Genomic DNA, 22,382 nt, shown 5'->3' with positions numbered 1-22,382 from the left:
GGCCCCTCCTCTCTCTTCTTGGTCCACTTCCAGAGACGTAGAGGAAAGTTGCTTGTCTACCACATGTGGTCCCCAGAGAGCCAGGGCCTCATTGCTGCATGCCCACAGCGTGCAGGGGCCAGGGGCCTGGATGTGTTCCCAGAGGCAGCCCCGGAGGGACCTGGGCAGCCGGAAGTGGCGGCTGCTGCTGGGCCTGCCAGAGGTGATGGAGCTCCTTGAACTGCTCCACCATGCGGTCTTTGAGGTCTGGGTGTGAGATCTGGAGCCGGATACTGTCAGCTGACCAGGAAAGCTCCCCTGAGAACATCTCCAGCAGCAACCGGGCTGCCACAGGCACCACCTGGGGGTGGAAAGGGAGGTTGGCCAGGAAGAACCTGAACATGGCTGCCTAGTCCAGTTGCACGAGCAAACATCCACCCAGGCGAGGGGCCCCACTGCCTAAACAGGAAGGCAGTGGACAGTGTGGGGTCTAGCCACCAGGTTCACGGTGCCCTCAGGGCCCTGTGTCTACACCCAGGCCAAAGGTCTAGCCCAGTTTCTCAACTGTGGGTCATATAGACCCGATGGGCCCCTAGCATATTCCAAGAATGAAAATCTCATAAATCAGGGGCTCGAGTGGTAGCACAGTGGTAGGGCATTTGCCTTGAATGCTACCAACCCCGGTTTGATCCCCAGCATGCCATATAGTCCCCGCGAGTCTGCCAGGAGCAATTTCTGAGTGCAGAGCCAGGAGTAACCCCTGAGCACTGCCCAGTATGGCCAAAACAAAAAAATCTGATAAATTAGAGGTTATGGCAAGAGACTAGAGGGCCACCTGTGACAGGAGGTCACAGAACAAAGGGTTGTGAGATTCCAAATGGCCCTCTGAGCCTCGGCACGGCCAAGGACTTACCTGTACTGTGATGAGTTTCTTCTCTCGGGGTTTGCGATCCGGCCACTCCTCCCCGAAGCAGAAGAAGATCTCAAAGGGTGGCGGGCTGTGGGTCTGGCCCTTCTGGAACAGGATAAGCTCTAGAAGAAGATCAAGACCCTGGTCAGTAGGTCTGGAGCAAAGAGGATTTTTCCTTGCATGCAGCTAACTTCCCTACATGGTCCCCTGAGCCCCTCCCAGAGTGATTCCAGAGTGCAGAGCACCTGGACACCGCCAGTTATCTGAACCGTCAGTTATCTGACCACCGCCAGGTGTGGCCCCAAAACAAAAGATAAATAAATGAGATTCCTGTCAGCATCCACAGAAACACACAGAGGCCTCCCAGCCGGGAGGCACAGTGTGGCCCTCACCATGGAGAAACTGCTCCAAACTGAAGAGCTTGGTCTGGACCTCGCGCTGGATGGGATTGGGCTGGGCACTCTGGGCGGTGGCACACGGGCCGCTCCAGAACACCTTGCACTGGCACAGGCGCACGGCGTACAGGTCCTGGCCCAGCAGTTGTAGGATGAGGCCGCGGTCCAGGACGTCCAGCAGCTGGTTGGTATAGAAACGCTGCTTGTCGCTGGGGATGTCCTCGGGGCTGGGGAAGCGCACTTGCTCCAGGCTCACAGGCCCAAAGAGCTCTTCCTGTGCCTGCGTGGCCTGCAGCTGACTGTAGAAGAGCCGGCAGCCATGGGGGTTGCTGATGGTGAGGGCACAGGGCGGCCGCCCGCGGTACTGGAACTTGATCTCCAGATCGGTCACTGCAGGGTAGAGGGGCAGGCAGGCCCGTCCATCCGTGAGCCTGAGTCCCTTTTTCTGCCACCACCCCTGGGGATGGACATTTCCTCCTTCCTTCACCATTCTCCCACTCACAGCAAAGTCCTCAGCACCCTCACCCGCTCTGCCACCCGCCTGCCCACTGGGCCTTACGTGGCAGCATGTGGGGGTTGATCAGCAGGTTGGGCAGCAGCTGTTCATCTACCAAGGGCAGGGTGGGAGTCAGAGGCCCAGCCCCCAGGTCTTGCAAGGCCTGAGGGGGCAGGTTCCCAAAGTCAGCAGCATTTCCAGGGACAGGCGGCAGGAGAGTGGGTTCTGTGGCAGGGGCGCCCAACACTGCAGGGGGCTGCAGATTGGGCACCCATTTGACGTCCTCTTTGGGCAAAGGGTAGGGTGCCATGCTGGGTGCTGGAGGAGCTGTTTCTGCGGTGGCGGAAGTGGGGAGCATGTAAGTACCTGTAGACCAACCTCCAGCCCCCCATCTCCTCCCAGCATGGAGCCTGCTGGCCTCCCTTCTTCCCTGCATTGACCCTCTCACCCCGTGGAACCCACCTGTAAGGCTCAGGCCTGGTAACATCCTCTGGAGCTGAGGGGAAGACACGGCAGAGAGGAGACCAGAGAGAAGAGAGGCAGGTTATTCACTGGGCTGAGGCTGAGGAAACAACCCAGAGTATCACAGACACTTCCCCCAGCTTGCAGGGGAGGCAGACCCCAGACAAGCCCAGCACTGCTGCCTAGGGAGGGTGGAAGGAACCGTTTCTGAGCTGCTGTGGAGACTGATACGTCTTGCAGTGGGGCTAATACCTCCCACAGGGGGTACTGATACTTCCTGTGGCGGGGATTAATACTTCCTTCAGTGAGTACTGATACCACCTACAGTGGACACTAATACCTCCTGCAGTGGATACTGATACTTCCTGTGGTGGGTATTAATGCTTCTCGCAGTGAGTACTGATACCTCCTGCAGTGAGCACTGATACCGCTGCAGTGGGAGCTTGCTTATACCTGTATCTCTGGACACTGATAGCTACTCCTGGGACTACTGATACTTCCGCAGTATCAGTATCTGACACCTACTTCCATGGGTACTGATGCCTACTTTTGTGGGTCACAACTTATTTCTGTAGATAGAAAGACTTACTAAGCCCCAAATGCTCTGAGTTCAGACAATGTGTGAGCCTGTTTTGTAACATCTGAGCCTTGGGGAGCTGCAGATGGGGCTAGTCTTCAGCCTCAAAATTCCCAACAAAGGCCTTCAATGAAGAGCTGCGGAGAAGTAGCGACTCATAGAAATGGACTGCTCCATCTTGAGCCATAAAAGATCCAGACAAGGCCTACCACTTCTTACCTCTTCCTCATCCTCCTCCTCCTCTTCCTCGCCTGCAGCGAATGTGTAATCCTCATTGGGCTGGGACTCTGCAGGGCCAGCACAGGAGAAAACACAGACAAGGACCAAGGATGTATCACCAGGAAGGGGAAGAGGGTAATACCAGGGCTCCCAAGGCCACTCAGTCTGTGGCTCTGGGATAGCAGGGGTCCCACCCACCAAACCAGCTACTTCCTGGCATGTGGAACCTCACTGGGACCAAGTCCAGTGGTCAAGCACATGCCACTCGGATCAGACCCCTGAGCTGCACACGGCCACCAAGTACTGAACTGTTAGCACACACCACCAGCTGGGCCCCATTATGAGTAAGAGTAAACAGAAGTCTCCCCAGCATTGCAGAGCCTGAGCATTGAGCTGTCTGATCTGGTAGCACGAGGAGAGGTCCTTTGGCCCCAAAAGAACTAGAACAAGGACTGGCTGAGAGCGATGGAACTGAGACCCTGGCAAGGGTCTGGTAATTCCTTTGACACCATAAATGCCCAGGCCAGGCCACTCCCAGGAACTCTGGTATTAGGCCCACAAAACAACCCTGAGCAGTGTGCATTGGAGGGGGCCAGCATGGTACCTGTGGAGGTGGGGCCATTGGAGCAGACCTCATAGATCTTGTAGGGCTGCGGTGGCATATCTCGGGGTCCATCATAGAAGAGGCGGAAGTCGCGGCTTTTGTTCAGAGCACAGCGCAGGTTGGCCTTCCACTTGGCTGGGTCTGCCTCATCCACCCCTTCCGTGTATTTCCCTGTCTCCTGGGCCCAAGCCTGTGGCAGGGAGGGAAGACAGATGACCCGAGAACCCACCAACTGCCCCTCCTGGCTGATGGAAGCCAGCGACCCCCTATCTGGAATGTGGGGGACAGACAAAGGCCCATCCCTGCCCTCTGGCTCTAGTGAGGTAAGTGACAGGTCAGTGGCCTGTGAGAGAAACAGAGCAATGTCTCTGTCAATGTTTCATATGGAGGTTCTAGCGTGGGAGCTCAGATCACTTTGAATCCATGGCCACTGGTCATCTATGAGTCAGGGGGGGGCGTGTCTCTGCCCACTTCATTTGCCTTTAATTTCTGCATCTCAGAATTCACTGAACAGGGTGGTTGAATTTAATGCCAGCCAAGACCCTTTCTCAACACAGAGCCAGCTTTCACATTGGGCCCCTTGTGTATTAGTTATTAGAAGGGCCATTTTGGTTGTAATTTAGAGATTGTGGAATTCTAGATGTTTAGAATAGGTTGAAACCTTTGAGCCCAGAAATTTCCATTTTCCTGTAGATACTAAAACACCCCCAGAAAAGTCACCACACTGAAGATTTTTCATTGCTGCAAATGCCAATCTAAAAGCAAAAGGCCAAAAGGGAATGAGAGAAAGTTCAGATGAACCTGTCTTGGCTAGGCCATAAGTTTACTCCCAGCACAACTGGGTTTGTACCTCATGGCTTCAAGGACTATGGAGTCTGACATAGAGCCCTGCACTCTGCCAGGAATGGCCCCTAGAAAAGGAATTCAAAAGATCCAAGGGGGCTGGAGCAATAGCACAGCAGCAGGGTGTTTGCCTTCCACGCAGCTGACCTGAGACAGACCCAGGTACGATCTCTGGCATTCCATATGGTTCCTGGAACATGCCAGGAGTGGCCCCAAAACAAAACAAATAAGCAAAAAAGATAAAAAAAAAAAAAAAAAAAAAAAAAGCTTCTGGGGCCAGAGAGATAGAATGGAGGTAAGGCATTTGCCTTCCATGCAGAAGGTCATTGGTTCAAATCCTGGCATCCCATATGGTCCCCCGTGCCTGCCAGGAACAATTTCTGAGTGTGGAGCCAGAAGTAACCCCTGAGCACTGCCAGGTGTGACCCCCCCCCAAAAAAAAAGCTTCTAATTAGCATGTAATGGGACAGGTTACATAGTGACTGGCCCTTGGTTTGGAATAATGGGCTGGCAAAATAGAAAAGGACAATCTGGGGCCGGAGAGATAGCATGGAGGTAAGGCATTTGCTAAGCATCCAGAAAGAACGGTGGTTTGAATCCCGGCATCCCATAAGGTCCCCCATGCCTGCCACAGGCGATTTCTGAGCATAGAGTCAGGAGTGACCCCTGAGTGCTGCCGGGTGTGACCCAAAAACTAACTAATAAATAAGAGAAAAGGACAAACTGGGTCAGAGAGCTAGCACAGAGGTAGGGCGTTTGCCTTGCACATAGCCGATCCAGGACACATGGTGGTTCAAATCCCGGCATCCCATGTGGTCCCCCATCCCTGCCAGAAGCGATTTCTTTTTTTTTTTGTTTTTTGTTTTTTGTTTTTTGGGCCACACCCGGTGACGCTCAGGGGTTACTCCTGGCTATGCACTCAGAAGTCGCTCCTGGCTTGGGGGACCATATGGGATGCCGGGGGATCGAACCGCTGTCTGTCCTAGGCTAGCGCAGGTAAGGCAGGCACCTTACCTTTAGCGCCACCACCCGACCCCTAATTTTTTTTTTTTTTTTTTTTTTTTTGGTTTTTGGGCCACACCCGGTGATGCTCAGGGGTTACTCCTGGCTATGCGCTCAGAAGTTGCTCCTGGCTTGGGGGACCATATGGGACACCGGGGGATCGAACCGCGGTCCGTCCAAGGCTAGCGCTGGCAAGGCAGGCACCTTACCTTTAGAGCCACCGCCCGGCCCCCCAGAAGCGATTTCTGAGTGCAGAGCCAGGAGTAACCCCTGAGTGCCTCCAGGTGTGCCCCCCAAAAACAAAACAAAACAAAAATAAACAAAAAAGAAAGGAAAGGAGAAACTTTTTACTATGGACAAGTCCTAAAGAAATACAAAGTGTGGAAGAATATGTGTATCTTCCTGTTTTTGTGAAAGTGGGGGCAAGGCTGGGGTCGTCAGCAGAGCCTCTGCTAGTGTGGTTTAGTTCCATGCTGTTCCGTACAATATTAGTGAAAGAGAAAAAGCCAAATCCACGCAGGGCCTCTGTCTGTGGCTTCGGCATATTCTCCCACTGTCTCCCTTCCCCCAAAGCTGTGCACAGTATCTAGTAGTGTGGGTTTATGTGTAAGGTGCCTGATGTATGTGTGAGGGAGGGATGGTTGCCTGCTTTGTGCCCTGAACCACCCAGCGAGGCTTTTTTTTTTTTTTTTTTTTTACCCAGAGAGGCTTTACTCTTGAGTAAATGGCTGGGCAATGAATGGGATAAATGAAAGAAATGATTAATATCAGAAATACTCTAGATCTTTATTAAGCAGAATGAGGACTACAACTATAGGATAGGAACTCTCTTTAATAATAGCTATAAGCCCATGAGCAGATACATTTCATTCTACTTTTTTGCACTAAAAGTCACAATTTCCAAGAACCAGCAGAAATGACTTACGACACAACCACCAGAAATGACTTACGACTTTGCCTGCCTCTGCCCAAAAATTCAATAATGAAGACAAGACTGCCCAGATTGATTGCCTTGGGGGGTTAGGGGAGGGGAGAAATATTTTAAAGTTTTTTAGTTTTGTGGGACTGGAGCTCAGTGGGTAGGACATTTTCCTTGCATGTGGCTGACCCGGGTTTGATCCCAGCATTCCACATGGTCCCCTGCACCCAGAAGGGGTGACCCCTGAGCACCAGGTGTGGCCCAGAAATAAACAAAATGGGTTTCTTTTTTCTTTTTTTTTTTGGTTTTTCGGGCCACACCCGTTTGATGCTCCTGGCTAAGCGCTCAGAAATTGCCCCTGGCTTGGGGGGGGATCATATGGGACGCCGGGGGATCGAACCGTGGTCCTTCCTTGGCTAGCACTTGCAAGGCAGACACTTTACCTCTAGCGCCACCTCACTGGCCCCACAAAATGGGTTTCTTAAGAAAACAAAGAGTCAGAGGCCTGAGAGCACAGTAGTAGAGTGTTTGCCTTGCATGCAGCTGACATGACAGACGGTGGTTCAAATCCCGGCAACCCATATGGTCCCCCGTGCCTGCCAGAAGCAATTTCTGAACACAGAGCCAGGAGTAACTCACTTCTGGGTGTGACTCAAAAAAAAAACAAAAACAAAAACAAAAACAAACAAAAAATAAAAACAAAGAATCAGGACTGGAGTGATAGCACAGCGGTAGGGCATTTGCCTTGCACACAACTGGCCCAGGATTGATGGTGGCTCGAATCCCGGCATCCCATATGGTTCCCTGAGCCTGTCTGGAGTGGTTTCTTTTTTTTTTTTTTTGTGTGGTTTTTGGGTCACACCCGGCAGTGCTCAGGGATTTTTCTGGCTTCGTGCTCAGAAATTGCTCCTGGCAGGCACGGGGGACCATATGGGACGCCGGGATTCGAACCAATGACCTTCTGCATGAAAGGTAAACGCCTTACCTCCATGCTATCTCTCCGGCCCCTGGAGTGGTTTCTGAGCACAAAGCCAGGGGTAACCCCTGAGTGCCTCTGGTGTGGCCCAAAAAACCACACAAATAAAGAATACACAGAATCATCATGGTAGAGTCTCAAGACAAAATAAACTACAGCGAGGCCAGAGCAATAGTACAGCAGATAGGGCACTTACTTAGTATGTGGATGATTCCTGGCACCCAAAGCCAGCCAGGAGTGATCCCTAAGTGCAGAGTCAGACCCCCCCCCCAAAAAAATAAAGCAAACCAAAAATGAAAAAACCCAAACCTGTTACTGGCAGGATTTTATGAATAAAATGTCCAGTGCCACACTGAGATTAAAAAAAAAACAATAAACATGTAATTCATTAAAAATTTTACTATGTGTGGGGCCGGAGAGATAGCATGGAGGTAAGGCGTTTGCCTTTCATGCAGGAGGTCATAGGTTCGAATCCCGGCGTCCCATATGGTCCCCCGTGCCTGCCAGGAACAATTTCTGAGCCTGGAGCCAGGAATAATTCCTGAGCACTGCCGGGTGTGACCCAAAAACCACAAAAAAAAAAAAATTTACTATGTGACCATATTATCAGTTATAACTAAGAAGTTTATTTGAAAAATAATCTATAAAAAGTTTTGGCCTGAGAAATAGTACAGCTGGTAGGATATTTGCCTTCATGTGGTTGACACAGCTTTGATCCCCAGCATCTTCTATGGTTTCCCAAGTATACCAGGAGAGATCCTTGAGCACTGACAGCTGTGGTCCACAAACCAGAACAAAATCTCATAGAATCTTGGACAAAGACTAAGTATTATCTATCCAAAGTGTGAAAAATAAAAATTCACAGGCACTTTTCCAAAAAAGACACATATAGATATCCAACAGGCATATTAAAAATTGCTTACAGTCCCTGATTATCAGGGAGTTGCAACCTCACAGCATGCATGGCCTCTACCTAAAATGACTGGAACAGGGCCTGAGTGATAGCTCAATGGGCTGAGCACCTGCTTTGCATATAGGAGAGTTAGATTTGATCTATGGTACCACATGATTCCCTGGGAACTGCCAAGGACAACCGCCCCTTCACCCCACTTCTGCCAAGGACCAAGCTGGGACTAGCCCCCTGAATACTGCTAGGTGTCACACACACACACACACACACACACACACACACACACTCATACACACACACACTCATACACACACACACACACACACACACACACATACAGAGTCATTCATGTGCAAGGCCAGTGCCTTAACCCCTATACCATTTGGGGGGGCGTCACACCAAAGACACTCAGGGGTTACTCCTGGCTCTGCACTCAGAAATCGCTCCTGGCAGGTACGGAAGACCATATGGTGGAACACCGGGATTCGAACCACCATCTGTCCTGAGTTAGCTGCTTGAAAGGCAAACGCCCTACCGATGTGCTACCTCTCTGGCCTCACCATGATGTTTTTTTAATTAAAATGATTTTTCTTTTACCCAGCAAGACCCAACTCTAAGAATCAATCGCAAAGAAAAGTATTTCTAGTCTGTAAAGGGCAAAAGGTTTGGGAGTGAACATGGCCATGTGGTCTCAACACTTGAACACTAAAAGCAACCGCACAGACCAAACTGTGCTGTCTCCCTCTATGAAACATTCTCGTAGTCACTAGAAGTGAGGTGGCATATGTTGGAGAGCAAGCTGGTGCTGCCGGGGAATGGAAAATGCAGGTTCCTAAACCACATATGTTTTTCCCATGTTTACATTTCATATACACATATGTGCTGAAAACAGAAAAAGTAAGTGAAAAATATTCAAAGTGTTGTTAGGGAATGGTTTATTTATTTTATTTTATTTTTTGGTCTTTTGGGCCACACCCATTGACAACTCAGGGCTTACTCCTGGCTATGCGCTCAGAAATTGCTCCTGGCTTGGGGGGACTATATAAGATGCCAGGGGATGGAACCCAGGTTCGTCCTAGGCTTGCGCTTGCAAGACAGATGTCTCACCTCTAGCTCGACTACTCTGGCTCCAGGAAGGAGTGGCATTTAGTTGTCATTTCATTATAGAATTGTCACAGATTTTCTGCCTTTTTTTATTTCTTGTAAACAAAAACGCAAGTGTGAGGCTTTTAAAATTTTTTACCAGCACTGGGCCTGGAGAGATAGCACAGCGACGTTTGCCTTGCAAGCAGCCAATCCAGGACCAGAGGTGGTTGGTTCAAATCCCGGTGTCCCATGTGGTCCCCCGTGCCTGCCAGGAGCTATTTCTGAGCAGACAGCCAGGAGTAACCCCTGAGCACCGCCGGGTGTGGCCCAAAAACCAAAAAAAAAAAATTTTTTTTTTTACCAGCACTAATCAAACAGGTAGAAAGAAAAACAAGGATGTCAGAGCAGGAGTTATATGTAGATCCATGTTCTAGGACAGTGATGGTTAACCTTTTTGAGCCCGTGTGCCCAAACTGCCACACAAAACCAAAGAATTTCCTCAAAAGTGCCAGCATGGGGCCGGGAAGGTGGCGCTAGAGGTAAGGTGTCTGCCTTGCAAGTGCTAGCGTAGGACGGACCACGGTTTGATCCCCCGGCGTCCCATATGGTCCCCCCAAACCAGGGGCGATTTCTGAGTGCATAGCCAGGAGTAACCCCTGAGCATCAAATGGGTGTGGCCCAAAAACCAAAAAAAAAAAAAAATAAACGTGCCAGCATGTCAATTAAACCTTCATAACAAGATTTTAGTATTGAAAAACTATGCGGCACGAGCCGCATATCTTAATTGCGGGCCTTCACAAGTGCCAGCTGCAAGGCCTTCACATGCCACAGCTGGCACATGTGCCATAGGTTCGCCATCGCTGTTCTAGGACTACTCTGCTAATGGAGTGTCCCCTGCACCTAGCTAGGCCTGGAGGCACCTGGAGCAAAGGCTGGGATAGTGACCAGGCTGAGATGTGGAGTCTCCTCCTCCAGGCAGTTCCCCAGCTTGGACTTACCTTAAAGATGGTGTTGTCCCCGTCCTGGCTAGGGCCATGCCTAGTGGCATGGCGCCATGGGATGCAGAAGAACTTTCTTTCCCCATTGATCCAATGGAGCCCTGGGTACTGGCAGCTGTTCACCTGGGCCACCAGCCAGGGCTTTAGTCGCACACGGCGGGGGGGCAGGGAGGCCCCAGGGGCCGGCTGGTTCATGGCCAAGGGACCTGCGGAGGGCAGGGATGTTAGGAAGTTCTCATCCAGAAGCATCTTGCAGCATCCCAGAGGGACCCGGGAGCCTACCCCTGGCCGAATCCTCCAGCCGAGGTGCTGTGGCCCAGAGGCCTCCATTCCACACAGCTCTTAGGCACATCTGCCCCCTCTGCTTTCGTGACTAACTCCTATCTCTGTGCTTCATGCTGCCTGGATGAATTAAGGGACAAATTAAGAATTAAGGGTTTCTGGCCTGTCTCGGAGCATGACTGCCATTGATGCCCTCTGCCAGTGGGGCATCTGCCATAGAGCTGGCCCAACACTGAAGTCTACCCTCAGCTGCTTCAGCCCAAGCCAGGCCTCCACACAGGGCTCACAAGGACTCTCTGCTTTAATGAGACACCCCAGCCCCCCCCCACAGTGAGAGGTGGAGACTGGAGAAGGGATGGCACACCCTAACCCTTCCCCACTTTTCTCTCCCTATCCACCTTCTAGGGGGGCCTTAGGACAGAGGCACTAGGGAGGATCCCACTGAAGGCAGCCTCCAACACTTCTGCTCTTCCTCAGTTTCCCTGTCAAGTAGAGCACCTCTACCTTCAAACCTGCACCCTTCATCCTTCCCATTCAACTTGAGGGTGGGTCTCAACTTTGATGGGATCCAGTCATCTCCTCAGGCTGACGCAGACCAGGAACTTCTCACAACGCCAATTTTCCGGCCTGTTTCTACCCACTCAGTAGGCATCCTGCCATGAGACTCCTGTGTGCCAGTTCCAGATGCAGAGGCCAGGCCTCGGGGATCCCCAGGGGGAATCCCACCTCCGGGGTGGGTCATGATCAATGCTTCCCTTGCACTTCCCCATCCCCCAAACTTATGACCAGAGTTTTCTCCAGCTCCCATGCCTCTCCTGGGCCTGTTCTCCCTGCCTTGCCCTCCTACCCTTAAATGCCAGGACCCTGAAAGAAAGGAGCCAGTTCAGGCTTCCCCCTTCCCAGTCCTCAAGACCAGAGACAGAAAAATGGAGACAAGATGAGGGACAAACTCACTGAAGCTATGGAGAGTTGAGGATTTTTTTTTTTAGTATATGTGCTGCCAAAGTGAGCACGAGTTGAGGATTTTTTTTGTTTGTTTGTTTTGGTTTGGTTTTTTTAGGCCACAGCCGGTGGCACTTAGTGGTTATTCCTGACTCTGCACTCAGAAATTACTCCTGGCAGGCTCAAGGAACCATATGAGATGCTGGAGATCAAACCCAGGCTGGCCTAATACAAGGCACATGCTCTACCTCTTGTGCTATATCACTCGGCCCCCAGGAGTTTCTTTTCTTTTCTTTTCTTTTTTCTTTTTTCTTTTTTGTCGTTTTTGGGTCACACCCAGTGGCACTCAGGGGTTACCCCTGGTTTTGCACTCAGAAATCGCCCCTGGCAGGCTTGAGGGACCATATAAGATACCTGGAATCGGGGCCGGAGAGATAGCATGGAGGTAAGGCGTTTGCCTTTCATGCAGAAGGTCATCAGTTCGAATCCCGGCGTCCCATATGGTCCCCCGTGCCTGCCAGGAGCAATTTCTGAGCATGGAGCCAGGAATAACCCCTGAGCACCGCCGGGTGTGACCCAAAAACCAAAAAAAAAAAAAAAAAAAAAAGATACCTGGAATCAAACTAGAGTCTGTCCTGGGTTGACCAAGTGTAAGCAAATGCCCTACCTCTGTGCTATCACTCTGGCCCCAGGAGTTGAGTTTCTGACGGGAGGAAGCAGGTAGGAAGAAGTATGATAAGAGTATAGAGGGGCACATGGCCCGGGACTTCCCTGATCTTCCACTTCCTTATACCAAAGCCCCTCCAAGACCTCCCACCTGTAAGCAGAGGGAGGAGTGTCTGATGGGTGCCTCAGGAAGAGGATGGCATCATCAGAGGCCTGGAACAAGGATGACATGGAGACAGTGTCCTCCCTTTCTCTTGGAGGGGGCCCCAGAATGCCCTATCCCCTCTCCATAACACTGTGCATGGTGGCCCTTCATTTTGGAAGTGGAAGTCTTGGTTCTCTCCCTCACCTTGCACTGCCCATGCAGGTGTGGGGCTACCTCCCATACCTTCCTCCACACCCTCTCCCCAACTCCTGACCCACACCACACCTCCTGCTGGACCAAAGCAGGACTTGAGAAATATGATACTATGTGAGTCAAGTAGCAGACATGCTCCTTTAGCAAGTGAGAGGCAGCCAGAAAGATCCTGGCACCTCACAACTCCCATCAGAACCACTGGATGAGGCTCCAGTGCCACTGAGCACTGTGGGGCCTGACCACTGAACTGCCAGGCCTTTACTACAGGTTGATCATCACCAGGAGAGGTGCCAGGGCTCCCCAAGTAACCTGGGGGTGGCTCCTGTAAAAAGAAAGCAATACTGCCAAGGGACACAGTTTGATGTTGTTGTCTGCTGACTCCAGTTGCATCCCCTCAGTTTTATGTCCTCTCCACCCTCCTCTGATGCATAAGGGTTATAGTGGCCCCTAAAAAGAGGCTGTGGGTCCACATCATGCAGCCAACCCCGGACAGACCCAGATTTGATTCCCACCATTCTTTATGGTCCCCTGAGTCTGCCAGGAGCAATTTCTGAGTACAGAGCCAGGAGTAACCCCTGAATGCTTCCAGGTGTGACCCAAACCCCCCCCCTCAAAATAATAGAACAGAAGAAGGGATAGCTGGTAGGTGAGGTGATGCATGGCAAGATGGGACTAACTGATTATAAATATTTGAGGAGCCACTGTGTGACGAAGAGGCTCAGGGATTTTTGGGGGTGGATGCTGGAGATCAAATCCAGGGTTATTACACTGGGCAGTACTCAAGGTTTACTCCAGGCTTTGTGCTCATTGATCATTCCTGATGGTGCTTAGTGGGCCATATGTGTATATATGGTGTTAGAGATTGAACTGGGGTTGGCCATGTGCAAGACATGTGCCTTCATTGTTTTTTCTCTCTTGCCCAGGGTCTCACTCTAATTCAATATGAAGGCAGCCTCACAGAGGTTCCCAGTTCAAGCTTAATAATAATGTACTTAATAAAGTACATTTCCTACTGTGTGTGAAGCCCAGGGTTCCATCCTTGGCCACACACACACACACACACACACACACACACACACACACACACACACACACACACACACACACACACCACCACTTGTTCCAAGTTGAAGAACTTTCAAACAGCTAAGAGTTGCCCTCCAGGCAAAGCTTCTGCCTGAGTCTGAGGTTCTGTCTTACTAGGGACAGGGATTGGTCAGGATGATACTTCAGGCCTAGGCCCTGTCCTTGGTCTGCTGAGGCCTTACAGCATGTATGTCTAGGTTTCTTCTGAAATTCCCAACCCTTCTGGACTGTGACCTCAAAATGTGCTGTGCTGCGGCGGGAGCAATAGCACAGCAGGTAGGGTGTTTGCCTTGGACATGACCAAACTGAGTTCAATCCCTGCCATCCCATATGGCCTCTGGAGCCTGCCAAGAGTAACTTCTGAGCATGACTGGGTGTGGCACCCAAAACAAGACAAACAAAAAATAAACATACAAAAAAAAAAAAAAAAAGCCTGTGCTGTTCTAATGGCAAAGTCATCTCAATGTGTAGTCCTACAGGTGGAGCAGTAGGGGTGGGAGGTGGGGGGAAGCCCCCGATCTACCCCGAGGCCCAAGAGTCTAAAGGTTCAGTTCCCCTTTCAGCACCAGCCTCCACCCAGCTCCTGGGGAAATGAAAGTGTCTTGAGCAGACAGACCACTTGGAGTCTGTCTGAGTCACTGTTGGCAGGAGGCAGATTTAAGGAGAAAAGTCACATCTGGACCCCCAAGATCAAATCCTTAACTGATGCCCCCAGCATGCAGGGGTTGTATTCGATGTATGCTGAGCATGGTTCTTATCACCTGGCACCCTTGTCCATATCAGTATTCGTACCCCCTTTCTCCACAGGCCCTAGAATAGAGGGGACAATCATGTACTCACTAGGCACAGACTATCCTGTGGGAACAATGGGACAATGGAAAGGTCAATGGGAAGTTCTATTTTTTTTTGGTTTTTGGTTTTGGGTCATACCCAGTTGTGCTCAGAGGTTACTCCTGGCTCTATGCTCAGAAATCGCTCCTGGCAGACACAGGGAACCATATGAATGCTGGGATAAGAATGACGGTCCTTCCTAGATTGGCTGCGTGCAAGGCAAACACCCTACTGCTGTGCTGTTCAGCCCCAGGAAGTTTTATTGATGTGAAGGGGAAGGCTAGTTTCAGGATGACCCACACACACACCACGGGGTGCTGTCCCATATCAGAGGTGTTTCCATTTGCCCTACCTCCACTGCTGTTTGGCACAAAGGTTTGCAAATGACCACTCTGGTTTCGTGCTAGTACACTCCAGCTTCTAAGACTGCTGGGAGCGGGGCCAAGACAAAGGGGTCCCCCACAAGCCTTGCCAGAGAGGGAGGCTCTAGCCCAGGGGGTGTTGGGTGCTGTCTGAGCTTGAGCACCTCCAGGTTCAAGGTCTGCTCCTGCCCTCTGACTCAGACCAGCCCGATGACAGCGCTGGGTGCACCCTCCCTTCTGTCCAGATACAAAGCACCAGATTCCCAGAGGACACCAGGAGTCAGCCTTGGGTCAACCAGAGGACACAGCCCTCAGAAATATATACTCTCCTCCTCTTTCCTCCTTCTCCTCCTCCTCCTCCTCCTCCTCCTCCTCACTTTGTCCTTCTTCTCCAACTCCTCCTCCTTCTACTTCTTCTTTCATCCTCTTCCTTCTCCTTCTCCTACTTTTTCTTCTTTTCTCCTTCTCTTCCCCATCCTCCTCTACATCTCCCTCCTCCTTTTTGCAATACTGACACAGAACTCTTGGTCTCACGTGTGCAAGATAGGTGCTCTACGACAAAGCTATATCTGGAGCCCCCTTAATTTTTTTTGGGGGGGGAGGGTCACACCCAGCAGCGCTCAGGGGTTACTCCTGGCTCAGCTCTCAGAAATCGCTCCTGACAGACTCAGGGGACCATATAGGATGCTGGGATTTCAACCACCATATGTCCTGAATTGGCTGAGTGCAAGGCAAACACCCTACAACTGTGCTATTTCTCCAGTCCCTGCCCCCCCTTCTTAATGAACATTTGTGTTACTTTTTGTTTGTTTGTTTGTTTGTTTTTGTTTTTTTGGGCCACACCCGGTAACGCTCAGGGGTTACTCCTGGCTATGCGCTCAGAAGTTGCTCCTGGCTTGGGGGACCATATGGGACGCCGGGGGATCAAACCGCGGTCCGTCCAAGGCTAGCGCAGGCAAGGCAGGCGCACCTTACCTTTAGCGCCACCGCCCGGCCCCATTTGTGTTCCTTTTAAGGCTTGATTTCTCAACAATGTAAGGAACTGCCCCACTTTTGGATACTTGAACAGGTCTGCCTGCTCTCCCAGAGGGGCTGGAGCAGTAGGAGAAATTTCTACAGTACCCCCTTAAGAAGTTGGAGGCGTGTGGTCTGCATTAACTTCATGGACAAGACCCAGAATGAGTAGACTGCCTGGGATCCCAGTAGGTCCCCACAAGTGAATTCTGAAAAAGAGAAAGTATGGAGAAGGGGTTTGGAGTCCCTGCAGGGGTGGGGAGCCCCACCCCTAACTCTGTTGAAGGCCCAGCAGCCAAACACTTGTAGAGTTAGGACCCCAGGAGAAGAAACTCTATACAGCACCTATTGCAGATTCGGGAGCTCTTTGCCATCTTCATTTTTGTCTCTTTACATGTCTCTCCCAAGCTCAGGAAGAAGGCACAGGGTTCCTGCTCCTTGTGAGTTGACCGCCCTGAGACCGGCTGTGGCTTTGGGGCTGGGGAAGCTATTCACCAGCGTAGGGGTGAGGCAGGGTGAAGGGAAACCCCAACGGGGGCCTTTGGTTGAAATACAGTCTTTTCTCAGGACCCAAGAGAAGGTACAAGGGGTAAAGTGCTTGCCTTGCACGCGATCGACCCGGGTTCGATCTCAGCATCCCGTATGGTCCCCAGAGCACGGAATAATGTGAGTACAGAGTTGGGAGTTACTCCTGAGCATCGCTGGGTGTAGTCCCCCAAGCAACAACAACAACAGCAACAACAACAACAAAAATAGAGTGCTGGGGCCAGAGAGATAGTACAGCGGTAGGGCCTTTGCCTTGCACGCTGCCAACCCGGGACAGACTTGGGTTCGAATTCCGGCATCCCATATGATCCCCTAAGCCTGCCAGGGGAGATTTCTGAGCACAGAGCCAGGAGTAACCCCTGAGCGCAGCCGGATGTGGTCCCAAACTAAAACAAACAAAATAAAACGAGTGCAGGGCCCGGAGAGATAGCACAGTGGCGTTTGCCTTGCAAGCAGCCGATCCAGGACCAAAGGTGGTTGGTTCGAATCCCGGTGTCCCATATGGTCCCCCGTGCCTGCCAGGAGCTATTTCTGAGCAGACAGCCAGGAGGTTACCCTGAGCACCGCCGGGTGTGGCCTAAAAACCAAAATAAATAAATAAATAAATAAATAAAACGAGTGCTTTCTCAGATTTGCAGAAAGCCCGAGGGTGCAGGGCAACGCGGCCACCTCGACCTAGTTGTCCCTTCGTCTTTAGAAGCCCGGAGCTTCTTTTCTGCTCCCGATCGCTTCTACCCGGTCGGTCCGTGCGCTGGGAGTCCCGGCAGGTTCACACGCCCTCCCCACTCCCCACAGTGGATCACCGTCGCAGCCACCCCGGGGCGCAGTTGGGGTCTACCCTTGGGCGTCCCCGCCCTCCTCCCTCCTAGCGGGGCCTCGGGTGGCGTCCGGGCCAGGAAAGTTCCCGCCGCCGCCGCCCCCGTCTCTGCGCTCGCTCCCAGGCCCGCGCCCGCCTCTGGGTGCCCACCGGCCGGACGCGCCGGGGCGCTGGGTGGGAGACAGACCGAGCGCGCTGGCTTGGCCGCCTCCTCCCCCGCAGCACAGCGGCGCGAGTGTCGCCGCTTCATGTTCTTACTCGAGCTGCTTCAAGTTCGAAACCAGGACGTGGAGAAACCCGTTCCCCTGAGCTTTGCGCCCCAGGAGTCTGGACGGAGCCACCATGGTCCGCACTACCGGCCCCCGCCGCTGCCCTTGCCATGGGCCTCCAGATCTGGGGAGACTTTGCAAACTCTTTCTTTTTCGTCTTGGGCCAAGTCTTGAAGGAAGGTGGAGGCAGGATGGCCAAGCGAGGCGGGATGCACCGAAAGGGGGAGCCGGGGCGCTCGCCTCTCCAAGGCGCACCTTGCGCTCCAGCTCCAGGGCGCGCCCCCTCCTCGCCGGGGGGCCACTCCAGCTCGGGCCGCGCGTCTCCCAACGTCCCAACATCCCGGGGCTTCGAGACGCTCTGGCTCTCTCTCGCCCGGAGCTGACCCGCCAGGTGGAGTCGCCACCCAGGCCACCCGACTGGCGGCCAAGGCGCACCGAGGGGCGCCCTGCTTCCCTAGCGGGGCCGGCCCGGGGAAGCGCGATGCCCCGCTCCAGGCGCTCCCCGGGGCAGCGCGCGCGGCGGCCGGGACCTACCTGGTGGCTGTGCGCCCTCGTGGCTGCGCCCCGAGCACCGGCCGCTTGGCGGGGCCGAGCGAGCAGCGCCTCCAGCCCGCTCGCCAGGCGCTTCCGCATCGCCCGCCCCCGCTTCTGGGCTGCGGCCTCCGGAGGGCCCTCGGGAGCGGGCAGCGCCCCGCCCTGCCGCGGAACCACCCCCCCAAAATGAGAAAGAAGAAATAAAACCCGATCCTGCCACTTGGAGGCCTCCCGGGAAAGTCAGAGTCGGTCCTCCGCGCCCCCCGACCTCGCCAGATTGTGCCCGGGCTGGACGCACAGACGGTGCCGCCGTGCCCGCAGTCTGCCAGCTCTCCAGGCCCCGCTGCAGCCTCGCTGGTGCCCCCTGACCACGCCCTGCAGGAGCCCCAGGATCGTATAGACGCGGGGGTCCCGAGCCCCCCGCGGCTCAGACCGTGGTGAGGCGCCGAGCGACACCCCGAGTTCGTGGCCCTCCCTGCAGAACGCAACAGCACCAAAGGCCAGCACTGGCCAGAGGAACGACGGACACCCCCCCCCCCAAGCCTTACTCCACGTGCCCGCACTAGGGGGATCCCCGGTCCCTCGAGCCCTTTGGAATTCCAGACGCTCATTCCTCCTGCGCACCTGCTTGCTTCATGTCCTCTGCGGTCTTTGGGGGTTCCTGAGACTATGCCATGATTCCATCTCCTCCTTGATGTGCCTTTCTCTTGGCCTCTTTCTTTGGTTTTTGGGGGTAGTCCTCAGGCTTACTCGCTTACTATGCTCATAGGTCACTCCTAGGGGTTCATGGCCAGAGCTCAACCGGCAATGTACCTTAACCTATATCCCTTATGTATATATATAATTTTTTTCTTTTTTTCCTTTCTCTTCTTCCTTTGTTTCTTTCTCTTTTTCTTCCTTCCTTCCTTCCTTCCTTCCTTCCTTCCTTCCTTCCTTCCTTCCTTCCTTCCTTCCTTCCTTCCTTCCTTCCTTCCTTCCTTCCTTCCTTCCTTCCTTCCTTCCTTCCTTCCTTCCTTCCTTCCTTCCTTCCTTTCTTTCTTTCGTTTTTGGGCCACACCTGGTGGCATTCAGGGGTTACTCCTGGCTCTGCACTCAGAAATCCCTCCTGGTAGACTCGGGGGATAATATGGGATGCCCCGAATCAAACCTTGGTCCGCCCCAGGTCAGCCACTTGCAAGGTAAACTACTACTGTGCTATCGCTCCAGCCTCAGAAATATAATTTTTCTTTCTTTCTTTTTCTTTCTTTCTTTCTTTCTTTCTTTCTTTCTTTCTTTCTTTCTTTCTTTCTTTCTTTCTTTCTTTCTTTCTTTCTTTCTTTCTTTCTTTCTTTCTTTCTTTCTTTCTTTCTTTCTTTCTTTCTTTTCTTTCTTTCTTTCTTTCTTTCTCTCTCTCTCTCTTTCTTTCTTTCTTGGGTCACACCCGGCGGTGCTCAGGGGTTACTCCTGGCTCTCTGCTCAGAAATAGCTCCTGGCAGGCACGAGGGACCATATGAGACACTGGGATTCGAACCAACCACCTTTGGTCCTGGATCAGCTGCTTGCAAGGCAAACGCCGCTGTGCTATCTCTCCGGGCCCGTGAGCCTATACTTTTTTTTCATCTATTTTTTTTTTTTTTTTTTTTTTGGTTTTTGGGCCACACCCGGCAATGCTCAGGGGTTACTCCTGGCTGTCTGCTCAAAAATAGCTCCTGGCAGGCACGGGGGACCATATGGGACACCGGGATTCGAACCAACCACCTTTGGTCCTGGATCGGCTGTTTGCAAGGCAAACGCCGCTGTGCTATCTCTCCGGGCCCGAGCCTATACTTTTAACGGTGGCTGTTCTCTTACTGATGAAAGGAAACTTTGACCTTTCCTTCCTACAGGTCTGTTCCTCTGGGAAGGAAACCTCGGTCTGTCTTTATCTGAACTGTCTTCTGTCTCTCTCTACACCTCCCCCAGCCCTAATATGAAATGAAAATAGAATGACACAAAGTAGTTTATTCTTCGTAGCTAAGTCATTCATATTTTGAACATTCAGGTGCATCTGTGGAGAATGTGATTTTTTTTCTTTAGAAATGAAGCTACTAAAAAAAAAAAGAAATGAAGCTACTGAAAAAAAAAAAAGAAATGAAGCTACTATAGGAATTGAAAGTAGAAAATAGATCTGGAGCAAGGCCTGGAGGAGCTTTCTTTTACTGTCAAATGCCCACAGACCTCTACAGGAGCCATGAGACCCCAACATTCTTTTGGGGGGATTGAGACATACTGGGTGATGCTCAGGGGTTTACCCTGGTAGTACTATGGGGAGAGGGAGAAGGTAACCATATAGGATGCCTCGGGTCAAACCGAAGTCCACTGTGTGTAAGGCAAGCACCTTAAAGGTGTTTGAGACCCCAAGATTCTGCACTCTGCCTCTCTTCTTGCCCAGGCAAGATCCCACCCTCAGAATTACAGAAGTTCCCAGATACCATGAAGGACAGTGGGACAGTGTGCAAAATGGCCACTGCAGGTGAACTGTGTCCTCCCTGCCTTGTTCCATTTGAGGGACTGTTGCTGCTGTGAAGAGCGTTCAGTCTTCTGAAAAGAGGGCCTGGCTACAGCAATACAGGCTTCCTATATTACTGGAGGCATTAAGAATAGAGCCTACTGATACAATAATTTTCACAAATATAACTGCTAATGAACTCTCTCCTCTTCTTTTTTCATTTTTTAATTCTCCGTTCTCTCTCTCTTTTTTTTTTTTTTGTTTTTGGGTCACACCCAACAGTGCTCAGGAGTTACTCCTGGCTCTATGCTCAGAAATCACTCCTGACAGGCTCGGGGGACCATATGGGATGCTGGGATTCGAACCACCTTCCTTCTTTTTTTTTTTTTTTTTTGTTTTTGGTTTTTGGTTTTCGGTTTTTGGGCCACACCCGGTGGTGCTCAGGGGTTACTTCTGGCTGTCTGCTCAGAAATAGCTCCTACCAGGCACGGGGGACCATATAGGACACTGGGATTCGAACCAATCACCTTAGGTCCTGGATCGGCTGCTTGCAAGGCAAACGACGCTGTGCTATCTCTCTAGGCTCCGAACCACCTTCCTTCTGCATGCAAAGAAAATCCCTTACCTCCATGCTATCTGTCTGGCCCCCTCTTTCTATTTCTTAATAACTTTTCTTTCTGTCATCCTGTAACAAATGTATTATGATCAATTATGTCAACTATGTGATATATTTTCCCTAAATAAATTTAAAAAAATTGCTTTTATTAGAGTTGCTAATAACTTTATGAATAATATTCTATCATTTAAATTAGGGGCCGGTGAGGTAGCGCTAGAGGTAAGGTGTCTATTATTTAAATTAATTATTCTATGAACTTTCTAAGAAGTGCCTATTTAATGCTAAGCTTAGGGAATGAATGCACAGACTACAAATAATTTTTATCAATGAAATTAAAGTTAAAAATAATTAAAAAAATTAAAGTTAAAATTACATATTTGTTATTTAGATTAAATGTGAAAAGAAAGTGATTACAGTGTCAAAAGTTTATAAAATGTGATTTTTGGAGGGTCATATATATACCTGGCTTATTATGTGAAGTGCATTGATAAAACAAAAATAATTGAACATTAATTTGATGAGAGGTTTTGCTTACCCCAAAGCAGAGTAACCTATCTGAAATGAAATATTTAATATTTACAGATAAAAATAAAAGAATAGAAAGAAATAAAAGAAAAGAGGACCCCACTCTGCTTGAGCCCTTCACTTCCCAAATCAGTGCCAAATCACTGATTCACCAAATCACCAAATCACAAGAATCACCTGGCTAGAGACTCAAAGAAGCAGAAAGCCCTCCTCGGCTCCTCTCAGACAGAAGCTCCCCCTCATGTCCCAACTTCTTCTGGGTGAAGGAGCAGCAAAGGGGAAGTAAAGTCATACCCCTCTCCAGATCGTCACTCCCACTTCCCCTTAGTGGGGCCAGACACCTCATGACACTGGAAACTTGGCTCCCACAGCGGCAGCCTCTGCAGATAGGGTGTTTAAGTCCTTCCTCTGGTTAGTTTGTCAGACTGAGGGTATCGTTGGAGGCCTGGTTCTGCAGGGGTGGGGGCCCCCATATCACGAAGGGAACTGAAAGAAACCCAGGAGTGCATGGGCAAGACACCCCCATGCCCCAAGTCTGGGCCTGTACCTCAAAATACTGCCCTGGAAAGGCGACAGCTGCCTTTGTCTCCCAAACCTCCCCTCCAGGACACTGACCTCCTCAGGCCTTGGGCTTTTAGGGTTCCCCAGGTCGTCCTGTTCCTCAGATACCCTCGTTTCTGGGAACTTGTTG

The 22,382-nt window shown here is 51.4% G+C and overlaps 1 protein-coding gene across 1 annotated transcript; it reads right to left on the bottom strand.

Moving 5' to 3' along the window:
• IRF5 (interferon regulatory factor 5) lies at positions 1-22,382 on the bottom strand. The gene is made up of 9 exons (XM_049774790.1): positions 22,307-22,382; positions 10,377-10,582; positions 3,643-3,832; positions 3,039-3,106; positions 2,243-2,276; positions 1,844-2,113; positions 1,282-1,674; positions 893-1,011; positions 1-340 (listed from the first exon to the last, which is right to left on the bottom strand). The coding sequence occupies exons 2-9, from the start codon at positions 10,569-10,571 to the stop codon at positions 89-91; spliced, it is 1,521 nt and encodes a 506-aa protein (XP_049630747.1). The 5' UTR covers positions 10,572-10,582; positions 22,307-22,382; the 3' UTR covers positions 1-88.

This window comes from Suncus etruscus, chromosome 1, assembly GCF_024139225.1.
Source record: "Suncus etruscus isolate mSunEtr1 chromosome 1, mSunEtr1.pri.cur, whole genome shotgun sequence".
In the NCBI taxonomy this organism is placed as follows: Eukaryota; Metazoa; Chordata; class Mammalia; order Eulipotyphla; family Soricidae; genus Suncus; species Suncus etruscus.
The sequence above is the reverse complement of the archived record's forward strand: the minus strand, read 5'-3'. Positions and strand labels throughout refer to the sequence as shown.

What these genes read in the sequence shown, in the direction of transcription:
- IRF5 (XM_049774790.1), bottom strand. Translation starts at nt 10,571, where the DNA reads ATGAACCAGCCGGCCCCTGGGGCCTCCCTGCCCCCCCGCCGTGTGCGA. An exon ending in CAACCCCCACATGCTGCCAC is followed by an intron (nt 1,675 to 1,843) that starts GTAAGGCCCAGT and finishes TCTACCCTGCAG; the next exon opens with TGACCGATCTGGAGATCAAG. An exon ending in TTTGGAGCAGTTTCTCCATG is followed by an intron (nt 1,012 to 1,281) that starts GTGAGGGCCACA and finishes ATCTTCTTCTAG; the next exon opens with AGCTTATCCTGTTCCAGAAG.